General features: G+C 40.4%; 2 protein-coding genes and 1 long non-coding RNA gene across 3 annotated transcripts in view; 1 reads left to right on the forward strand and 2 right to left on the reverse strand.

Annotated features, from left to right (window-relative positions):
• The window catches only part of LOC125686411 (kinesin-like protein KIF18A), a 38181-nt gene extending 28539 nt beyond the window's left edge, over positions 1–9642 (reverse strand). The window contains exons 1-6 of the mRNA XM_048930367.1: positions 9615–9642; positions 9095–9475; positions 8294–8451; positions 7434–7538; positions 6155–6265; positions 1884–2081 (exon numbers count right to left, since the gene is read on the reverse strand). Coding sequence (XP_048786324.1) covers positions 1884–2081; positions 6155–6265; positions 7434–7538; positions 8294–8451; positions 9095–9475; positions 9615–9627 — 966 coding nt within the window. The 5' untranslated portion in view covers positions 9628–9642. The remainder of the gene's footprint in view (positions 1–1883; positions 2082–6154; positions 6266–7433; positions 7539–8293; positions 8452–9094; positions 9476–9614) is intronic.
• The window catches only part of LOC125686407 (uncharacterized), a 118383-nt gene extending 100653 nt beyond the window's left edge, over positions 1–17730 (reverse strand). Inside the window, exon 1 of the mRNA XM_048930345.1 lies at positions 16785–17730. Within this exon, the coding sequence (XP_048786302.1) occupies positions 16785–17730 (946 nt within the window). The remainder of the gene's footprint in view (positions 1–16784) is intronic.
• On the forward strand, positions 10088–11886 carry LOC125686457 (uncharacterized). Its single transcript, XR_007373801.1, has 2 exons — positions 10088–10654; positions 11090–11886. It is a non-coding gene; the product is annotated as an uncharacterized LOC125686457 (long non-coding RNA).
• Positions 17731–18305: the final 575 nt, after the last annotated feature.

Here is an 18305-nt window from a genome sequence, read left to right on the forward strand (position 1 = left end):
CTTAAAACTGTTTTATTAAATACCTATACTTTTTTCTATTGGACATTTGTACCTAACAGGTAACATCTTGCATACAGAGCAAATATACCTTACAGACCCCACCCAACAAAATACTAGAATAGGGACAAAGCTTAAAAATAAAAAAAGCTTGTTGAAACAGGATAATACTTTGAAAAGATCAAAGGAAATACAACGATTCTGACTGGCCTATTTGAAAGTCAGTTTATAGCCAGAAGATAAGAGAAACAAAGATGAGAACGTAGCATTCACTAGAAAAGTAGATAAGGAAATGCAAGGCCCTCCCAGGCAATGCAGGAAATAAGTACACAGCAACAATCTCTAGTAAGAGATTTAATGACAAGACAGGTTTGGACATATACAAGGTACGATGACAACACTAGAAAGGAAAGTATTCTTTAAAGACAGGTGGGAACATTAGCAGCAGTATGAAATACTTTAGGGAAGCAATCTTGACAAAAAAAAAAAAAAATAGGAGGGGAGAAATGGATTGCAATAATCAAGTCAAATATACAGAAAGACAAAAAAAAAAAAAAAGTAATTACAGAAGAAACAGGAAAGCAAGCATGTCCATGAAAGCTTTTCCTGATGCACAAAAAACAGCATCTTGTTGAAAAGCAGTTGATAAATAATTGTATCATTTCAATTCTGCTTTTCAACATTTATTTGAAGTTCTCATGCCATTGACAGTACAACACACATTCAATCAGATGATGTCTATGAGTTTAACCACAAACTGAGGTGGAAAGAAAGGAAATAAGTTTCTCCAAAAACACATTACAGAAAGTAGCTATTCTTTTTTCCTTCTACAAAAGGATACTTCTGATTTTTCACTTTAAAAGTTGAAGATTAGTAAGGTGGTCTCCATGTACAAAACATACTGCCCTTTTACCAAATCAATAAAAAGAATTCTCAAATGAATCTCCATTATGATGATGAACTGGTTAGAAAGTTATCCATTAATTTCTGTTACTGTGCAAAACGTGTGTTTCACAAAATGGAAAGAATTAGGAGGTAAGAAAAAAACAAACAAACAAACAAGAAACAGTTCAGATGCACGTCACCAAACCTAATAGACTCATACATGGTTGATAACGGGGGAAGTTCTTTGCTATGAGAGTGGTGAGGTGCTGGAACAGCTGCCCAGAGAGGCTGTGATGCCCCATCCATCCCTGGAGGTGTTTAAGGCCAGGTTGGATGGGGCTCCGGGCAGCCTGGGCTGCTATGAAATGTGGAGGTTGGTGGCCCTGCGTGTGGCAGGGGGTTGGAGATTCATGATCCTTGAGGTCCCTTCCAACCCTGGCCATTCTGCGATTCTGTGATGATGGGCAGAATCCCTAACTGTTGTAACAGTTTAAAACCTTAGGATTTCTGCTCTGATTTTAAGCAACACAGTATAGGACATTTTCGTTCAACACTCTTCTTGTGAAGGAAAATCCTAAACCTTTAGTTTATCTAAGTAAACCTTAAGGCAATCCATGGGATAATGATTCCAATCATCGATATAATCAGATATGAAATTAGGATACTTAAAACACATTGTTTCTCTTTCATATGGAAGTTACTGTCAGCAACAAAGCTCACGTGGCTAAAATTAAGCTACATCAGATGATTCAGTAACTAAAAAGTTAACAAAACAACTCCCTCCCTATCCCACCCCTCAGCAGAGTCTACAGAGGCTCTATTTCTTAAGAGAATAAAGGCCCTATTACATACATTTTCTGATATACTCCATGGTGACAGGCAATGAGGAAGTTACAAACAAACAATAAGAGTCAAAAAGATGCAACACTTAATGCTTATCATGTACAAAAACATTTCCACAAGACTAGAAGTCGAAGACGGTTTGGGAAAGCACCACGTACCTTAGGATCTGCCAAGGCATTAAAGATATTTCCAAGAGCTAGCAGGGAGCGGTTAATGTTTGCTCCTTCTCTAAAACGAGCTCCCTTAGCATTTGTAGCACTGGCACGTTCAGATCCTGCGAGGTCAATGAGGGACATTTTGGCGATGCAAACATTTTGACTAATGCTAGCTATCTTGTCTTGCTGTCTTAAGTAAATCTACAAGGCAAAAAAAAAAAAAAAAAAAAAGTTAGTTGACCACTATGCAGCGTCTTATTACTCTAACATCACCAGAAATTCTCATTGGAATCCTTTTGCATTCTAAGTTAAGCCTTTCCATACTCATCAACAGGCAATCTGTCCTAGTGGAACATCATTTCTGACTCCTCAAGTTCACCTGCTTCAGGTAGGAAAAAAAAAAAAAATTTGAGTATGGTTGTATACTGTATCTGGCTGAGAAGTAGTAAACTTTCTTCGTACAAGCTCTTATGTTGCTGTCTTTCAGATTTAGGACAGTTGAACACTAATGTTTTCATATTGTTGAGTAGTACTGACAAAGCATGAAAGCCTTCTCCATTGCTCAGTCAGCCCTTGCTCCAACTCCAGCCAGCTTGAGTGGGCAAGAAGCTAGGAGGGGACACGACTCAGAGAGCAGACCTCACCCAAATAGTGATATATTCCATGGAACATCTTACCCAGTGACAGAACTGGTTGCATTTTTCCAGAGCAGTAACTTTTTCTGTCCCCCTTCGACTGCCTTTATTTTGAACCACATGGTTTCCCAACCTACCCCTCTTTGCCCTTCATATTTTCTGTCACATTGCACTGTGGGGGAGTAAACAAGTCTATACCAAATATAAATATTTCTGCATCAAACAATACAATCAAGACCCATTGTACCATTTTAGTGAGATCAACATAGAACAAGAGAGAAAAGCCATTTCTCTGTATTTTTTATTGTCAAGGAGCTATTCCAGGCTGGTAACACTCTAACAATATACAGTTAACAACCATTAGTCAACTAGAGAAAGGTGGAGTGACAGCCAAATCATGTTCTATGACTCAAGCTTTTATAAAAATCCAAAAGATACAGGAAATGCCCCAAAGCACAATCCTCCCTGTTTCTTCATTCATCAACAGAACCCTTTCAGTGTTGTGTAAATAAAGGAAATAGCTGCAAATTGACATAAGCAATTACTTACAGTACGGGCTGACTAGTTTGTACTGATTTCTTAGAGATGCCAGAACTGCTAATAAGGACCACAGGTAGACAAAGTACCTAAAATCCCCCCTTTAAATTTAAGAAGTGTACGGCTCTGAATTTACTTAGCTTAAAGCAATACTCATTAGTTTAAACTTGAAACTTTCAGTTATGTTGTATCAATGTAGCTCCTGACAGCATTATCCCATTTAAGTGTCACGTGCAGAATGTAGTATTAAGATTAAACAACTTATTTTTATTATTTCCCACACACACATTTGTATAAATGACATATTCCCCCTCACAACCTCAAGCATCAAGTCACTTCTGTGGAAAAAGGCCATTCATTGTTAAATGAACAACTAATCCAATGCTGCAATGCCTTATGTCTTCCTATGAAAACCGACAATAGTAGATATTTACTTAAATCACACCGTTGAGATACACAATTATCTAACAAAACAAAGAATGACTTCCAGCAGTAAGGTAAAAGCTTTCCTAGTTAGCAATTGAGTGTCTTTATTGATAGCTAGTAAAATTTCAGGATTATCTCACTATAGAGAAGAAGCGTATTAGGAACACTACCAAGCATGCGCGCGCACACACACACAGTCTTGCTACCTACAGTAACCTGTTGACACCACCCTTGAATAGAATCAAACTGTTCTTGTGAAAGAATTGTGCCTCTGATTACACTGCTGAACATGCTTGTAGAGCCATGACATGGCAATGTCAAGTCTCCATATTGAGATGCTTCACTTTGTGAGGAAGTCAGACTATCCAGACATTTAACCAGGAATATTAAGTTCTGTCAAGCATTCCACCTAGCTGACTGCAGTGGCTTATGGGGACTAAGACACAACCAGAGCATTTTATGCTATCATGGCTGCTCTGCCCGCCACCACCAGCACCAGGACACCAGGAAAAAACAAACAGAGGATGAACCCACATAGATTAGTTAAAAAATAAATCTGTCCCTTTTCTCGAGTTCAGAGAAATACTATACTAGTTTTAGAAGTCATAAGAAAGCTATTAGCAATAACCATCTTGCAAATGGATTTGGAGAAAAACCATACACGTGAGCTGCATAAGCTTACACTACCTCTTATTTCTTTCAAGTCAAATGCTTTCTTTAGAAGTATTTTGTAAACTATCTTTTCAGTGTTACTTGCGCTCTTCGATGCACCATACCATTTTAGAGTATATTCATATACATTCAAAATGAAAGATACTTGTAGGTACCCGAATGGTACCTACCTTGCTTTTTATGCATACATCCACAGAAATGGAATTTTTTGTTCCTACAACATGTAGATTCAATAGGATCTTTCAATTCATCATGTTTTTACTTTATTGCCAATAATTAACAACCCATTCACCTTCAAGCACTTCTGTTCCAACCTGTTCTCTAAGGAGAGTTACTCTGCAACAACGCATTTAAAGAAAGATCAAGTCTCCACACAGGATGTTTCTTCTGGTCATACATTCCAACAAAATTACAGTACAGTACAAACATACTCATTCTGTCAATACAGTTTATTTCATTGGGTACTTAAGCAATTTTTGCTAATGAGTAAATATACCTACACTGAGATCAATTTGCCAGAGTAAACAAAGAATGCAGGCTGGAGAAGATGAACACTCCAGCATCTCTAGTCACTTAATTGCTTGCCTTCCTGTTAAAAATACCACTAGACTGCAACAGCTACCTAATTTACTTAATTGCTTGCCATTTTTAGAAATGAACTGAGATGAATGCAAAGCCTGTCTGATGAAACAAATCTGAACTCTTTGCTGTCAAATAAAAGTGAGGATAAGACACTCCAGCCCCAAGTAAACAAGGAAATCAGCTGTTTGTGCTCTGACCTCAGTCTGTGGCAGTGCGCTTTGTGCCTTATTAAAGCTGCACACATGGGTGACCATGCAGCAATCAAGCCACCCAATTCAGTACGAATTCATTGCTTTGAACTGATGACCATAGGCACATAATCTGAGGAAATGAGAAAGGACAATTTGAAACAGAAGCCTAAGCTAGAGGAAAACCAACACTTTTAGTGAGGGAATTTTACTGTTAGGTACTTCAGAAATACGTAAATACGTCAACCATTTATTGTTATTTATTGTCAATAATAATGACTGAAATTTAGATCTGGAGTACTTATTTTACAGCTATTGGTATTTGCATCATCTAAATGATAATGTCAACTTCTGCCTATCATTATTAAGCATGGCCTCAGTTTGCAGGTACAGTTAACAACTGTCTAACAGTTAAATAATAATAGAGCTGTAATGCCAGGACAAGAGCTCAAGTTGCTTTGTAATATTTTTCAACCCAGAAGAGCAACATGTACATAATAGAAGATAATGTGATTTGCCATAGGCAGCAGCCAATGTATCAAGAAGCTTTAGCTAACAGGACCCATTTTTAAATAATTTTTTTTGGTACCAGTTTGTATTGCAGTTGGAAGGACACTGTAATAGTGTGCAAGCAGCAGTAATCTTTGGAGAACTCTTAAATACTAGCACATTTGTACAGTGTCTGTAAAAACCTTACCTACAGAAACTAGAAACATGCATTTCATTTTCATGGTTCAAGCATGTATCTGCTTAAATCCTAGTTTGTGTTAAAACAGGCCACACGCTCAAATACAAAGAAAACCTGAATCAATGCAAAACCAAATAACAGAAAAGTAGCATTCGAAACGTTCACTTCATAGAAAGAATAATGACATTCTGTAAAATATTTTTCATACAAGAATGCTGAGCAACATTAGAGAAGCATAAAAGCAGAAAGCACTCAAAGGCCTTCCAAAGTGTAAATCTACAATATCGAAGCATATCCTTAATTCAAAACCACGGTTTTAGAGAAAAGATATTTCTAAAGACTGCAGTTGGGATTAGAAAGCTTTTCCTCGTGTTTGCTTCCAACTCTATTCAGTATGAACAGTGAACTGGAAGACTTTTAGCTCTGAGCACTAAAATTAAGGTCTGAGACATATAGACGTACATTTAAAAGCTTCCATTGTATTCAAATTTAGGCAACAAGTAAAACTTATAGAAATACTGGTGTACATCTGCTGTATCATCTTACCTGGAAGACTGCATGGGAACGAGAAGAGGAGGCATTCACATCTGTGGGATGTTGTGTTCTGTTTTTATTCCCATAATCCAACATTTGAAGGATTTCCTCTGCTGATTTTGGCTTTAAAAAATAGAGCACAGGGTAAGTACTTTTTTTCACCCCTCTTTCTCATTAGCTGTATAAGACTTGAAAGATTTTACAGCGATTCTTATCTATATATCTATATAATCTATATAATCTATCTATCTATATATATATAGATATTAAAATGGTAAAAAAAAAAAAAAAAAAAAAAAAAAAAAAAAAAAAAAACCAACAATCACCTTAAAGGAAAACCAAGGTACCTGAAAATAGAGTTAATAGTAATTGCTGTTTTGGAATTGAGGCCCTTCAAACACTTTCAGCTGAAAACGTTAAAGCATGAAAAGTACTTAAGAGCTTCAGAAACTGAAAACACTTCTGAAAGCCAAAACCAAAACAAAACCTAACAAAAACCCTTAAATCTGCAAGTGCTATCCATAGTTAGAAATCCTAAGAACGCCTTAATCTTTGTTGTATTAATGCTTCAAACATGAATATAGTACTGTTTTCAGGCAAAACTCAAGCATAGGAAGAGCAGGCCTTTAAAGGATGAGCCAAACCAACCCAATTCCTGCCTTCATTGTTTGTTGCACATCGAAGTTGGAAGCTACATAGCATTTAACAGGCTCCAAAATTTTGCAGGAAGAAAAAAGTTAGGTCCATGACATTAATTATCAGATTGGGAAATGAGGTTGCATTAACAACTTTGAAGTTGCTGTGCTTGTCTGGAAACAGCACTTTTTTTTAGTGTCTTCATTAAAAATAAAAAAAAAAAAAAAAAAAAAAAAAAAAAAATCAAACAAACAGAAAAACTCAAGTTCTAGGCACAAGATTTGCAGAAGTGTTGAACACTCATGCATAACATTGAAAACAGTGACGTCCTTTAAGAAATACTAAGATTATTTCTCAAAACAACAAGCTTTCCACAACCTGAAGGTAAGCATCGAACCAGCAGTGTCTGCTGGGTAACAAAGACAAATGTTTATCAATTTCTATTTAACAACACCAGTAGCTTTTTCAGAACGTGCATTAATTATTTAGTAGGCTTGCAGGTTATTACGTTACTCCTGATGATTGCAAAAAACAAAACAAACAAAACAAAACCCACAAGAATTACTAAGTCACAAGCAACTTCACTGTGCAATCACAAGCAAATTTGACCTCAAATAATGTGGAGCCTCCTGAGTTTGAGCACCTATTTACATACCTGATGTAATGTTAGCCCTTGAACCACCACCCCTTTCTGAGCATCTTCCCGAACAGCCAGCGGTCCTGAGTTGACCAGAAGATCACGGATCTGTTCATTGTACACCTTTGAGAAGGAATTTAAAATCTCTTTAGAAAAGTTACCCTGTCGTACTTGACAGGATTGGATTTGAATGGCAACATCATTCTTCATTACTATTTTAAGACAAAGTGACATTCTGTGATTTACTATTCCACTTGACTTAACGGGGGCTAGAATGTAACAGTCATTATACTACTGCTGCTTTGCAGCAATGCAAAGATAGGTACTAGCAAGAACAGACAAGCAATGCCAAAAAGATAAAGAGAAGAGAAGCCGGCAGCAAAGACCAAAATAATTTTTTGTAGTGAGCTAAACAGTACCATAGCAGTCCTCACAGAAGCATTTCTTTAACTTGAGACACAGTAAAACCAAACTGAATATTACTGGAATTAACCATCTTTTAGTTGTGCAATTTCAGTATTAACAGGAAATTACTGCTGACATCCCTGACAAAGTATCTTCCTGTACCCATTAACAGATAGAAGGAACTTAACTAAGGAGCAAGGAACTTAACTAATTTGGAGGACAGGTATTACTAGAATGAGAAATGAATGTGTTAGAAGAGATTGGCCTTTTTTGGAAGATACAAGACAGTAACAGATATCTATTAGTAACATCAAATTTGAGCACTATTCAGTTACAGTCCCATCAAGGATACATTTCTAAAGCCCCAGAATAGTTCATAATGAGTATGATGACAGAGGAAATAAAAAGTTTAACTTGACTTATAAAATTATGCCTTCTTAAAAGCAGCATACTAAATCCAGGAGCTAACTTACCTCTAAATAAGACACAGCAACATTGCATATTTTTTCTTCTTTTATTTGATCCATGCAATTATAAAGTGCCATCATGGTTAAATACATCACTCCAGGATCTTCAGGGGAGCCTAACATTGTATGAGTCTTTCCAGCTCCTGTTGCACCATATGCTAGCACTACATTAAGAGGAAAAAAAACCAGAAAACATACACTTGGTATCAGTAGGCCAAACAAGAACAAACTTCAAATGGACATTCACATCCCCCATCATATGATACCACTGTTTTCACAAACTATTTAACTTTCTCACCTATTATTCTCTTTCTACAACAGAAATCAGAAAGCTATCTCAAGAGTCACATATTTTCAAGTTTTTAATTCCAAGTTAATTCACAAGCAGTTGAAGTAAAAGATATTTCTTTACTCTCCTAACCCTGGACTATCAACTCATTGCAGATACATAAGGCATTACCTCAGTGGTATATTTGACAGTTAAAAACAAACTTTTGAAAGCTTAAGTTGACAAAATAGATTAATACACTCAATGAAACTACCTCTGGCTGAATAACTCTTCCTTGAATACTCTTCATAAGCACATGTATTTCAGATCAAGTTCTGAAGCTTGTTACAACCCTATCACAAAGTCTTCTTCAACACATAACGTAGCTAGTCTACCTTCCACATACAACAAGATGGTCATAACTATAAATTACAAGTAGTTATTCAAACATAGATCCCTAAGGCCTCTGCAGCATTCAGATACAAGTGTAGATCCTCCAAAGAATTTAGTGAATGAAAAGAGGCACATAGCAAAGATACCTGTGCAATTATATCCATTTAAGAAGCCATCAAGTACACCTTTGGTTGTATGCTCAAAAACTTCCAACTGGGTTGAATTTTCAGCAAAAACAGCATCAAAAACAAATTTAAGGTCTTTCTTTGTTCTTTTATTAATATCCCTGTGGGTCAGTTTCTTTCCATGAAAAAAGCTAAATTCTTCTTCCTTTGGATCAAACACCAATATATGCTGGTCAACAACATGAACAACTTTAGCAAAGTTGCCATCTTTTTCCTTTTGAGTTTCTGGACGGACGCGGACAACCACTTTCACGTGGCTACAGACATCATCTTCTTTAGCAGCAGACATGCTCTCTCTTCTCTGCTTCCAGGGCTCCTTCAGACCAAGCAGCTGAATCTTCCCTGCAATCAACAATAGAAGCAAAAGGCCTTAAACTTGAAACATAATTTCCTCATTAGAATCATCACAGAACGGCCCGGGTTGGAAGGGACCTCAAGGATCATGAATCTCCCACCCCCTGCCACACGCAGGGCCACCAACCTCCACATTTCATAGCAGACCAGGCTGCCCAGGACCCCATCCAGCACAGTCCTGAATACTGCCAGGAATGGATGGGGCATCCATAGCCTCTCTAGGCAGCTGTTCCAATACCTCACCATTCTCATAGTAATGAATTTCCCCCTGACACCCAACCTAAATCTTCCCTCCCTCAACTTCAAACCATTTCCCCTTGTCCTGAAGTTATCAGCCCCTTCAAAGAGTTGAGTCCCCTCCTGTTTGTAGGCTTCCTTTAAATACTGAAAGGCTGCAATGAGGTCACCCCACAGCCATCAGTTTGCAGTTTAAGTCAAACTACACACCTGTGCTAGCCCTGCCCTACACTCAGTCAGCTGTAGGAACCATCACAAAGCTCTGAGAAGCACTGTTAACTGGCCTGAAAACACGACTTAACAGTACACAGCTAAGCAGGCCTGCCTTGGGAAAGCCAAAGTCTGGGGGTTGGGGTCCTCTGAGTTGCTGTGTAAAGACAACATGTGGAGTCTAGCCCTGAGTCCCTGCAGCCTGTAGGCAGTCTTGAAGAAGAAAGCAGGACTGGATCTGGTGTCCTCAAAACTGCTGTGCTGGGACAAGAGGAGTCCAGTAGATGGCCCTGAGATCCTTGATGCAAGTGCTAAAGAGGAAGGCGCGACTGGGACCGGCATCCTCTGAGTTGCTGTGTTGGCACAATAGGAATAGTCCAGCAGGCAGCCCCAAGCTCTCAGTGGACTCTAGGAAAGCCCTGAGGAAGAGAGCAGGACTGGTAATAGCATCTTCTAAGCTGCTGTGTCAGGTCCAGGAGGAATCAATTAGGCAGCCCCAAGCTCCCTGTGGCCTTCAGGCAGCATCAGAGAAGGTACAGAGGCAGCTTTCTGTTGGAGAAGCAGCAGACTTTGATTTGGACAGGAAGAAGGACTCAAGTTCAGCATAATTCCAGTTGCTCCATAAGGACTTCTATTTCAAAACTGGACAATGTTTAAAAGAACAATACAAAATAACAACGATAAGAAAAACTTTGTTTCTTTTTTTCTGAAACAGAGCCAGTAAGTTTACTGTTTTTGGTACTTCAGAGTCTGCCTTGAGTTTCCTGGGTTTGTTTCCCCAGAAGGAGCAACTCTGCCCCTTAGGAAGGGGCTTGGGCACATGGCAGCCTGGCAGGCTGTGGGCATGGCCTTTGCTCAGCACTGGGCACAGAGGGGTGAGGAGGGATGGAGGGCTGTGGAATTTTACTGAAGGGGGCTGTGTAAAATATTTGATTACAATCGCACTTGAAAAAGTAGAAAAAAAAAAATAAAAAAAAAATTGAAAATGCAAAAATACTTGAAAAAGTAAAAATCCTTTAAAATGTTGTTTTCGTCTAAAAACCATTTTGAAGACAGTGTATGAGAAAGAAATATGTTTTGTGAAATTGTTTCATATAATATGCACACAAGGTTCTCATACCTATTTTTATTGAGTAACAATATCTGTTTTTACAGAGGTTCCATCATGAAATGAGAGAGGGGAAAATGGAGACAGGAAAGAAAACACGACAGAAGATGATATTTGAACAGCTTGTTAATTGAGGGGGTGGACAAAATCCAGTCATGCTCTTAATTTGAAGTATCTTGCTTTGCTTCTGTCTTCTGTAGAGTAAATTTATTAACTTATTAATAGGATTTATTTGAGAGCACTGCGCATCTGTTCTGTTTTGAAGCTGCTACTCGCTATATGCTTAGACCCTTGGTAGCAAGAAATAAGTAATCATATTGGATATCCAAAATGGCAACGTATGAACAGGGCACGGTCAAGAATCCCTTAGGAGTTTAGTTTTTATGGAACTTCAACATTTTTGTGCTGTAGAGAGATAGTAATTCTAAAACTTGAAGGAGCTGGGGTGGGAAGAGTGGGCTGATGGCTACATCTGCACAGGGAAGAATATTTTGGTTATAATTCTTGGGCGTCTGCCCAGCCACCTCTTCTTCCCACCTGCAGCATTGCTCTCAGAAGGCAAATCTAAACACTGTCATCAGCAACAACAAGACAGCTCTCAGCAACTTTGTTCTGCATCTTTCTCTATTGCAGTAGGGGAAGAGAAGCTTGCATCTGCTATCTCCAAAGAGACCAGCAAGGGAGCTTGGTCTGCCTACTGAGAACAACTCTGCAGATGCACCAGATTTCATTTTATTGTAATACCAAGTCAGCTTGCTGTTATCACTCTATGGCATAACAAATGATAGTGTTTCAGGAGACTATTTAAGAGTCTGTGTTATAATAAAGCAAGCTTCAATGCTTTTGGGTGACTCAGCTTGTAATGACGCTGTATACGCTCTCCTATTCTGTTGTGACAGCATTAGTCTTTGCACCTCTTGGGGAAAACTAATAAAATTCACCAGAAAGTAATCTAAGCCCTTTAAATTTTAACTTGAGTAAGCCTGTGATCCCATAAAGGGTGATAATTAATATATGTAGCTACTCATCTCCTTCCCATCTAGTACTGTGTGCCTTATTTAGTCAGCCTTTTGGTTAAACTTTCTTATTAAATATTTGAATGCTGGTTTGCAAACAGGAGTACAGAGTTTTTACCGCAAAATATTACTAGGGGTTTAATATCATAATGGTGTTGTGGGAAATATCTGCAGGTTTTTCTTGCTGTCGTGCGTTTCTCTTTAAGGTAATCCAGTTCTGAGCAGCTTCGTGCTAGGCTTGTTCTGTATAAAGGAATAATTCAGATATAAACTACCAAATCTGCTGTCTGAAATTAATGGGTATCTGCAATCATCAAAATGTACAGTCTTTTTTTATTATTTTCTTCTTCCCAGAGTTTGAGCACACATCATTCTGTTGGTGTTTACTGGTGGCTCAGCACTCTGCAAGAATACTTTTCAAAGTTGTTTGAAAGTGTAAATATGTTGATTTAAAATCACTGAAATAATATTGCTTCAGGCTCTCTCTTTGTAAAATGTTGATTTAGCTCATATGTATGTTGCTCTGAAAATAATGCCTCTTATTTATTTCCATGGGAATTACAACAGATACAAAGATGACAATAACACTGTTTGGTAGAGCAAGAACAAGAGCCTGCATGCTGCTCTTGTAAAAATCTGTACCAGTGGAGGTGTTGCCACTGTCAAAACGTAGCACTCGCTACTTCACTGTGCTCGCATCTGCTGTTTGTTCTCCATAAATGTTCAGCAAGCATTGATGAATGTCAGTGGCTACAATTTTTCCTGCATGGAGGAAATCGATGGCACCTCTTTGTTTCATACTTTGGTTCCTTGTCAAACTGCCCTTCTGCTGCCATCTGCCTTATGGCAATAACTTAAAATGGAGTATTGGTGGGAACCTTCAACCTCTACTTCCATATCATCAACATCATCTCTGGTATTGTGGGCCAATGGAATAAAACAGGAGGCATTACTTCTGGGACAGTGCGCATATTACCTACTGTAAAATTACTGTCGGTATCTGGCAGCTTAGACATACCAAGTATGAGTACGTGTCTTGGGTTTGCTGACCCTAAATATGTTAGGAAAGATTAGATTTGCAATTCAGTCTTTGTAAAATTCTTATTGCATCTTAAATATCTTCTGTTATAATTGACGAAATTTTTTTTTTTTTTTTTTTTTTTTTTTTAGATGTAGCTGAGGAAATCAACTATCTTTCTAAGTCTAATGATTAGCTGAGGTCATTCAGAGATTGAAATCTTAATTTCATATGGAAATGTTAATAATGATGTGCTTGAGTCATAATATTATTAAATTTCGTTCCACACATCAGTACTCTTAGGGAAATGAGTAAAGTAAATAATGCACGTTGAAGGGAGGCCTATCTGAACTCTCTAAAAGCAGGTGGCAAGGGCCAGGTGGTGGCAGTTTTTTTGTCTGCTTGATTTGAAAGGTAAGGTCTCACTTATGCTTTGTTGCACTGACAAATGGGACCTTAAAGACTGTATAACTTAAAGAGCCCTGCTGTAGGCAGGAGTACCTTCTATGTGACCACACTGCTCATAGTTCTGGATGTGTCACTCAGTTACAAGGCATGTATGACTTGGCACTGAGGCTAGGAGTGCTTCTGGGTGTACAGTAGAAGTTCTGGAACACATCTCCCTCTGCTTCCAAGGTTAAACCTCTGAGAGTAAGGGTGGTTTTCTGTTAATAGGATCTTGCAGGGCTTCTGTGAAAGATCTATGAGGCTGATGACTGAGGAAGCCATAAGGAATTATAAGACAAATTGTATATATTTGCAGGTGAAATTTTCTAGTTCTGGAGAATCAAGATGAGAAATGAAGAATTAAGAGTAAAAGCGACTTTTTGCTTTGATACATGAAATCTTCATAAGTGCAGGGAGTATCTTCCCTAAGAAATTCCTGGTTTGTATGTAGCTGCAATCAGATCAGACCCTCATGAAGAAAATATATTTTAAATTAATTTTGAGGTTGTTGGTTACGATTGATGTGTGCTTAGAAATACAGTGTTGTCACGGATTTGACCAGATCAATCTATGTCCGTGACAGGGGCGACAGGCCTCTGCCCTCCCCCCCCCCCCCACCCCAGTCCCACAAAATGGGAAGGAAGGAAGGGAGGAAAAGAACAGCGGCAACAATCTATGGAGGAAAACTTATTTTACTATAATATCGGAATACAAGATAACACAATAGATACAATTTAATTGAAATTGAGATTAATAAATCAGACGAGATGAGAGAGAGAGAGTTCCCGGGACCGATTCAAACCTGAAAAGCTTGGAACGGCTAGGAAAGCACCCTCCAGCACCCACTGCCAGGCAGCAAGAGAGCGCCCCTCCCACCCGGAAGGGACAGATCCCGTGACTTCTGTAATGTACAGGGATAGGTAGCTGGGATTGGGCAGTGACACTTTAATGCCCCGTACACTACATGATGTTTTGATGTGGAATACTGAAACCCAAAAACAAAAAAAAAAACAAAAACAAAAAACATAGAACCATGACATTCCACCCCTTATTCTACATCGTTACATCATGCTTAATATAGATATATATACATATATACAAACAAACAAAAAATGATTAAAATGCACACATGGCTATATACATATACATAGAATTAGTAACTGCACTCCCCCGGCATCAAGTTTCCTTGTGGTACACATTGGACATCCCCATTCTTCTGCATTACCCACCAAGTGGATCCTGGTCCCTGGGCAAAAACTGTACCACGGAGAGGTTTGCCCTTTCCAGACGCTGGAAGAACCCAAACTGCCTTTCCTAACATGTTCTTTACATGTACAACAGGGACTTTATCTCCCTCTACGGTATGTAGGGAACTGGATTGGTTAGGACCATCACGATTGATAGATCCTCTGGTATTGACCAACCAGGTGGCTTCTGCCAAATGCTTCTCCCAGTGCTTAAATGTTCCGCCACCCAGTGCTTTTAGCATCGTTTTTAACAATCCATTGTATCGTTCAATTTTACCAGAGGCTGGAGCATGATAGGGAATATGGTAAATCCACTCGATGCCATGATCTTTGGCCCAAGTATTTACAAGAGAATTTTTGAAATGAGTCCCATTATCTGACTCAATCCTTTCTGGGGTGCCGTGTCGCCACAGGACTTGTTTCTCGAGACCCAGTATGGTGTTTCGGGCGGTAGCATGGGGTACTGCATATGTTTCAAGCCACCCAGTGGTTGCCTCCACCATAGTAAGCACATAATGCTTACCATTGCGAGATCGTGGCAAGGTGATATAATCAACCTGCCAGGCCTCCCCATATTTGTACTTTTGCCATCGCCCTTCCTCCCAGAGGGGTTTCATCCTCTTGGCTTGTTTGATGATGGCACATGTTTCACAGTTATGAATAACCTGTGCAATGGCATCCACAGTTAAGTCCACCCCTCGGTCTCTAGCCCGTTTGTATGTTGCATCTCTCCCTTGATGACCTGAGGTCTCATGGGCCCACCGAGCCAGAAATAATTCACCCTTGTTCTGCCAGTCCAGGTCTATTTGAGCCACCTCAATTCTGGCAGCTCGATCTACCTGATGGTTATTTTGCTGTTCTTCAGTAGCCCGACTCTTGGGCACATGAGCATCTACATGGTGCACCTTTACAATCATATTCTTTATTCGGGCAGCAATGTCTTTCCACAGTTCAGCAGCCCAAATAGGTTTACCCCTTCTTTGCCAGTTATTTTGCTCCCACTGCTGTAACCACCCCCATAAGGCATTTGCTACCATCCATGAGTCAGTGTAAAGATAGAGCATTGGCCACCTCTCCCGTTCAGCGACATCTAAGGCCAGTTGGACAGCCTTTACCTCTGCAAATTGGCTTGATTCTCCTTTCCCTTCAGTGGCCTCTGCAACTTGTCGTGTGGGGCTCCACACAGCAGATTTCCATCTGCGATGCTTTCCCACAATACGACACGATCCATCTGTGAACAGGGCATATTTCTTTTCATTCTCCGGTAGTTCATTGTATGGTGGGGCCTCTTTAGCACGTGATACTTCTTCTCCCGGTGGTGTTCCAAACTTTTTACCTTCAGGCCAGTCCATGATGATCTCTAGGATTCCTGGACGGCTGAGGTTCCCCATCCGTGCTCGTTGTGTAATCAGTGCAATCCACTTGCTCCAGGTGGCATCAGTAGCATGATGGGTGGAGGGAACCTTTCCTTTAAACATCCAGTTCAGCACTGGCAGTCGAGGTGCCAGAAGGAGCTGTGTTTCAGTACCGACTACTTCAGAAGCAGCCCGAACCCCTTCATAAGCGGCTAAGATCTCCTTCTCAGTTGGAGTGTAGTGCTCTTCAGACCCTCTGTATGCCCGACTCCAGAATCCCAGGGGTCGGCCTCGGGTCTCTCCTGAGGCTCTTTGCCACAAACTCCAAGTGGGACCGTTCTCTCCAGCAGCGGTGTAGAGGATGTTCTTTATACCCTGTCCAGTCCGTACTGGCCCTAGGGCCACGGCACGGGCTATCTCCTGTTTAATCTGTTCAAAAGCCTGCTGCTGCTCAGGGCCCCATGTAAACTCATTTCTCATTCGCGTCACATAATAAAGGGGGCTTACAATAAGGCTGTAGTTTGGAATGTGCATTCTCCAAAAGCCCACTGCACCCAGAAAAGATTGTGTCTCTCTTTTGCTAGTGGGTGGAGACATAGCAGTGATTTTGTCAATCACGTCTGTCGGGATGTGACGACGGCCATCTTGCCACTTTATACCTAGGAATTGAATCTCCTGGGCAGGTCCTTTCACTTTGCTTCGCTTAATAGCAAAACCAGCACTCAGAAGAATTTGGATCATTCGCTCTCCTTTTGTGAAGACTTCTTCTGCTGTATCGCCCCACACAATGATGTCATCAATGTACTGCAGGTGCTCAGGAGCACTGCCCTGTTCCAATACAGTTTGAATCAACCCATGGCAAATGGTCGGGCTATGTTTCCACCCCTGGGGCAAACGGTTCCAGGTATACTGAATGCCCCTCCATGTGAAAGCAAACTGTGGCTTACATTCTTTGGCCAAAGGGATGGAAAAGAAGGCATTAGCAATGTCAATGGTGGCATACCATTTGGCCGCTTTTGACTCCAGTTCATACTGGAGTTCTAACATGTCCGGCACAGCAGCACTCAGTGGGGGTGTGACTTCATTCAGGCCACGGTAGTCCACCGTCAGCCTCCATTCTCCACTGGCTTTACGCACTGGCCATATGGGGCTGTTAAAAGGCGAGTGAGTTTTGCTGATCACTCCCTGGCTCTCTAGTTGACGAATTAACTTATGAATGGGGAGCAAAGAATCCCTGTTGGTGCGGTACTGACGCCTGTGCACCATTTTTGTAGCAATCGGTACGTGTTGCTCTTTTACTCGCAGCAGCCCCACAACAGATGGATCTTCTGACAGGCCAGGCAAAACAGACAGCTGCTTAATGTTGTCTGCGTCCACAGCAGCTATTCCAAAGGCCCATCGATACCCCTTAGGATCCTTGAAATGCCCCCTTCTGAGATAATCAATACCTAGTATACATGGAGCCCCTGGGCCTGTCACAATAGGATGTTTTTGCCAGTTCTTACCAGTGAGGCTTATCTCGGCCTCCAACACAGTCAATTCTTGAGAGCCCCCGGTCACTCCAGAAATATGGATTGATTCTGTCCCTTCATGACTCGAGGGCATCAGAGTGCACTGTGCACCAGTGTCCACCAGGGCCTTATATTTCAGTGGTTCTGATGTGCCAGGCCATCGAATCCACACAGTCCAATATACTCTATTATCCCTTTCCCCCCCCTGACTGAGGGCAGGGCCCCTCTATTCATTACCTGTGGTAACTGGAGCAACTGCACTGGTGGTAGATCTGCCTTGTAATTCTTTCACCCGGGCTCGTAGTACAGGAGTAGGTTGACCGTGCCACTTCCCCATGTCTTCTCCATGGTCACGTAGGTAATACCATAAGGTAATTCGCGGTGTATTATTCCTTACTTGAGCCGGAGAGCGTCTGCCTCTAACAGCTGAGATTTTTGATCGTGCACGTAAGAAGGAAGGTTCATCGTCTTTAGTTAGGTGGGCTCGCAGAAGTCTCATCGTCTCCTTCATCTCCTTCACATCCTTCGCTAGACTTGTTTGATTATCCTGATCTTCATCAAGCGTCTCTGATACTGCTACAGGTTTGTCACGGTTAATCAGTTGAGACACTTGCTCCGTCATTCTTGATATTGCAGCAACGGCAGAATGAATTGGGGACAGCAATTGTT

The sequence above is a fragment of the Lagopus muta genome, chromosome W (genome assembly GCF_023343835.1).
Source record: "Lagopus muta isolate bLagMut1 chromosome W, bLagMut1 primary, whole genome shotgun sequence".
Taxonomy (NCBI): domain Eukaryota; kingdom Metazoa; phylum Chordata; class Aves; order Galliformes; family Phasianidae; genus Lagopus; species Lagopus muta.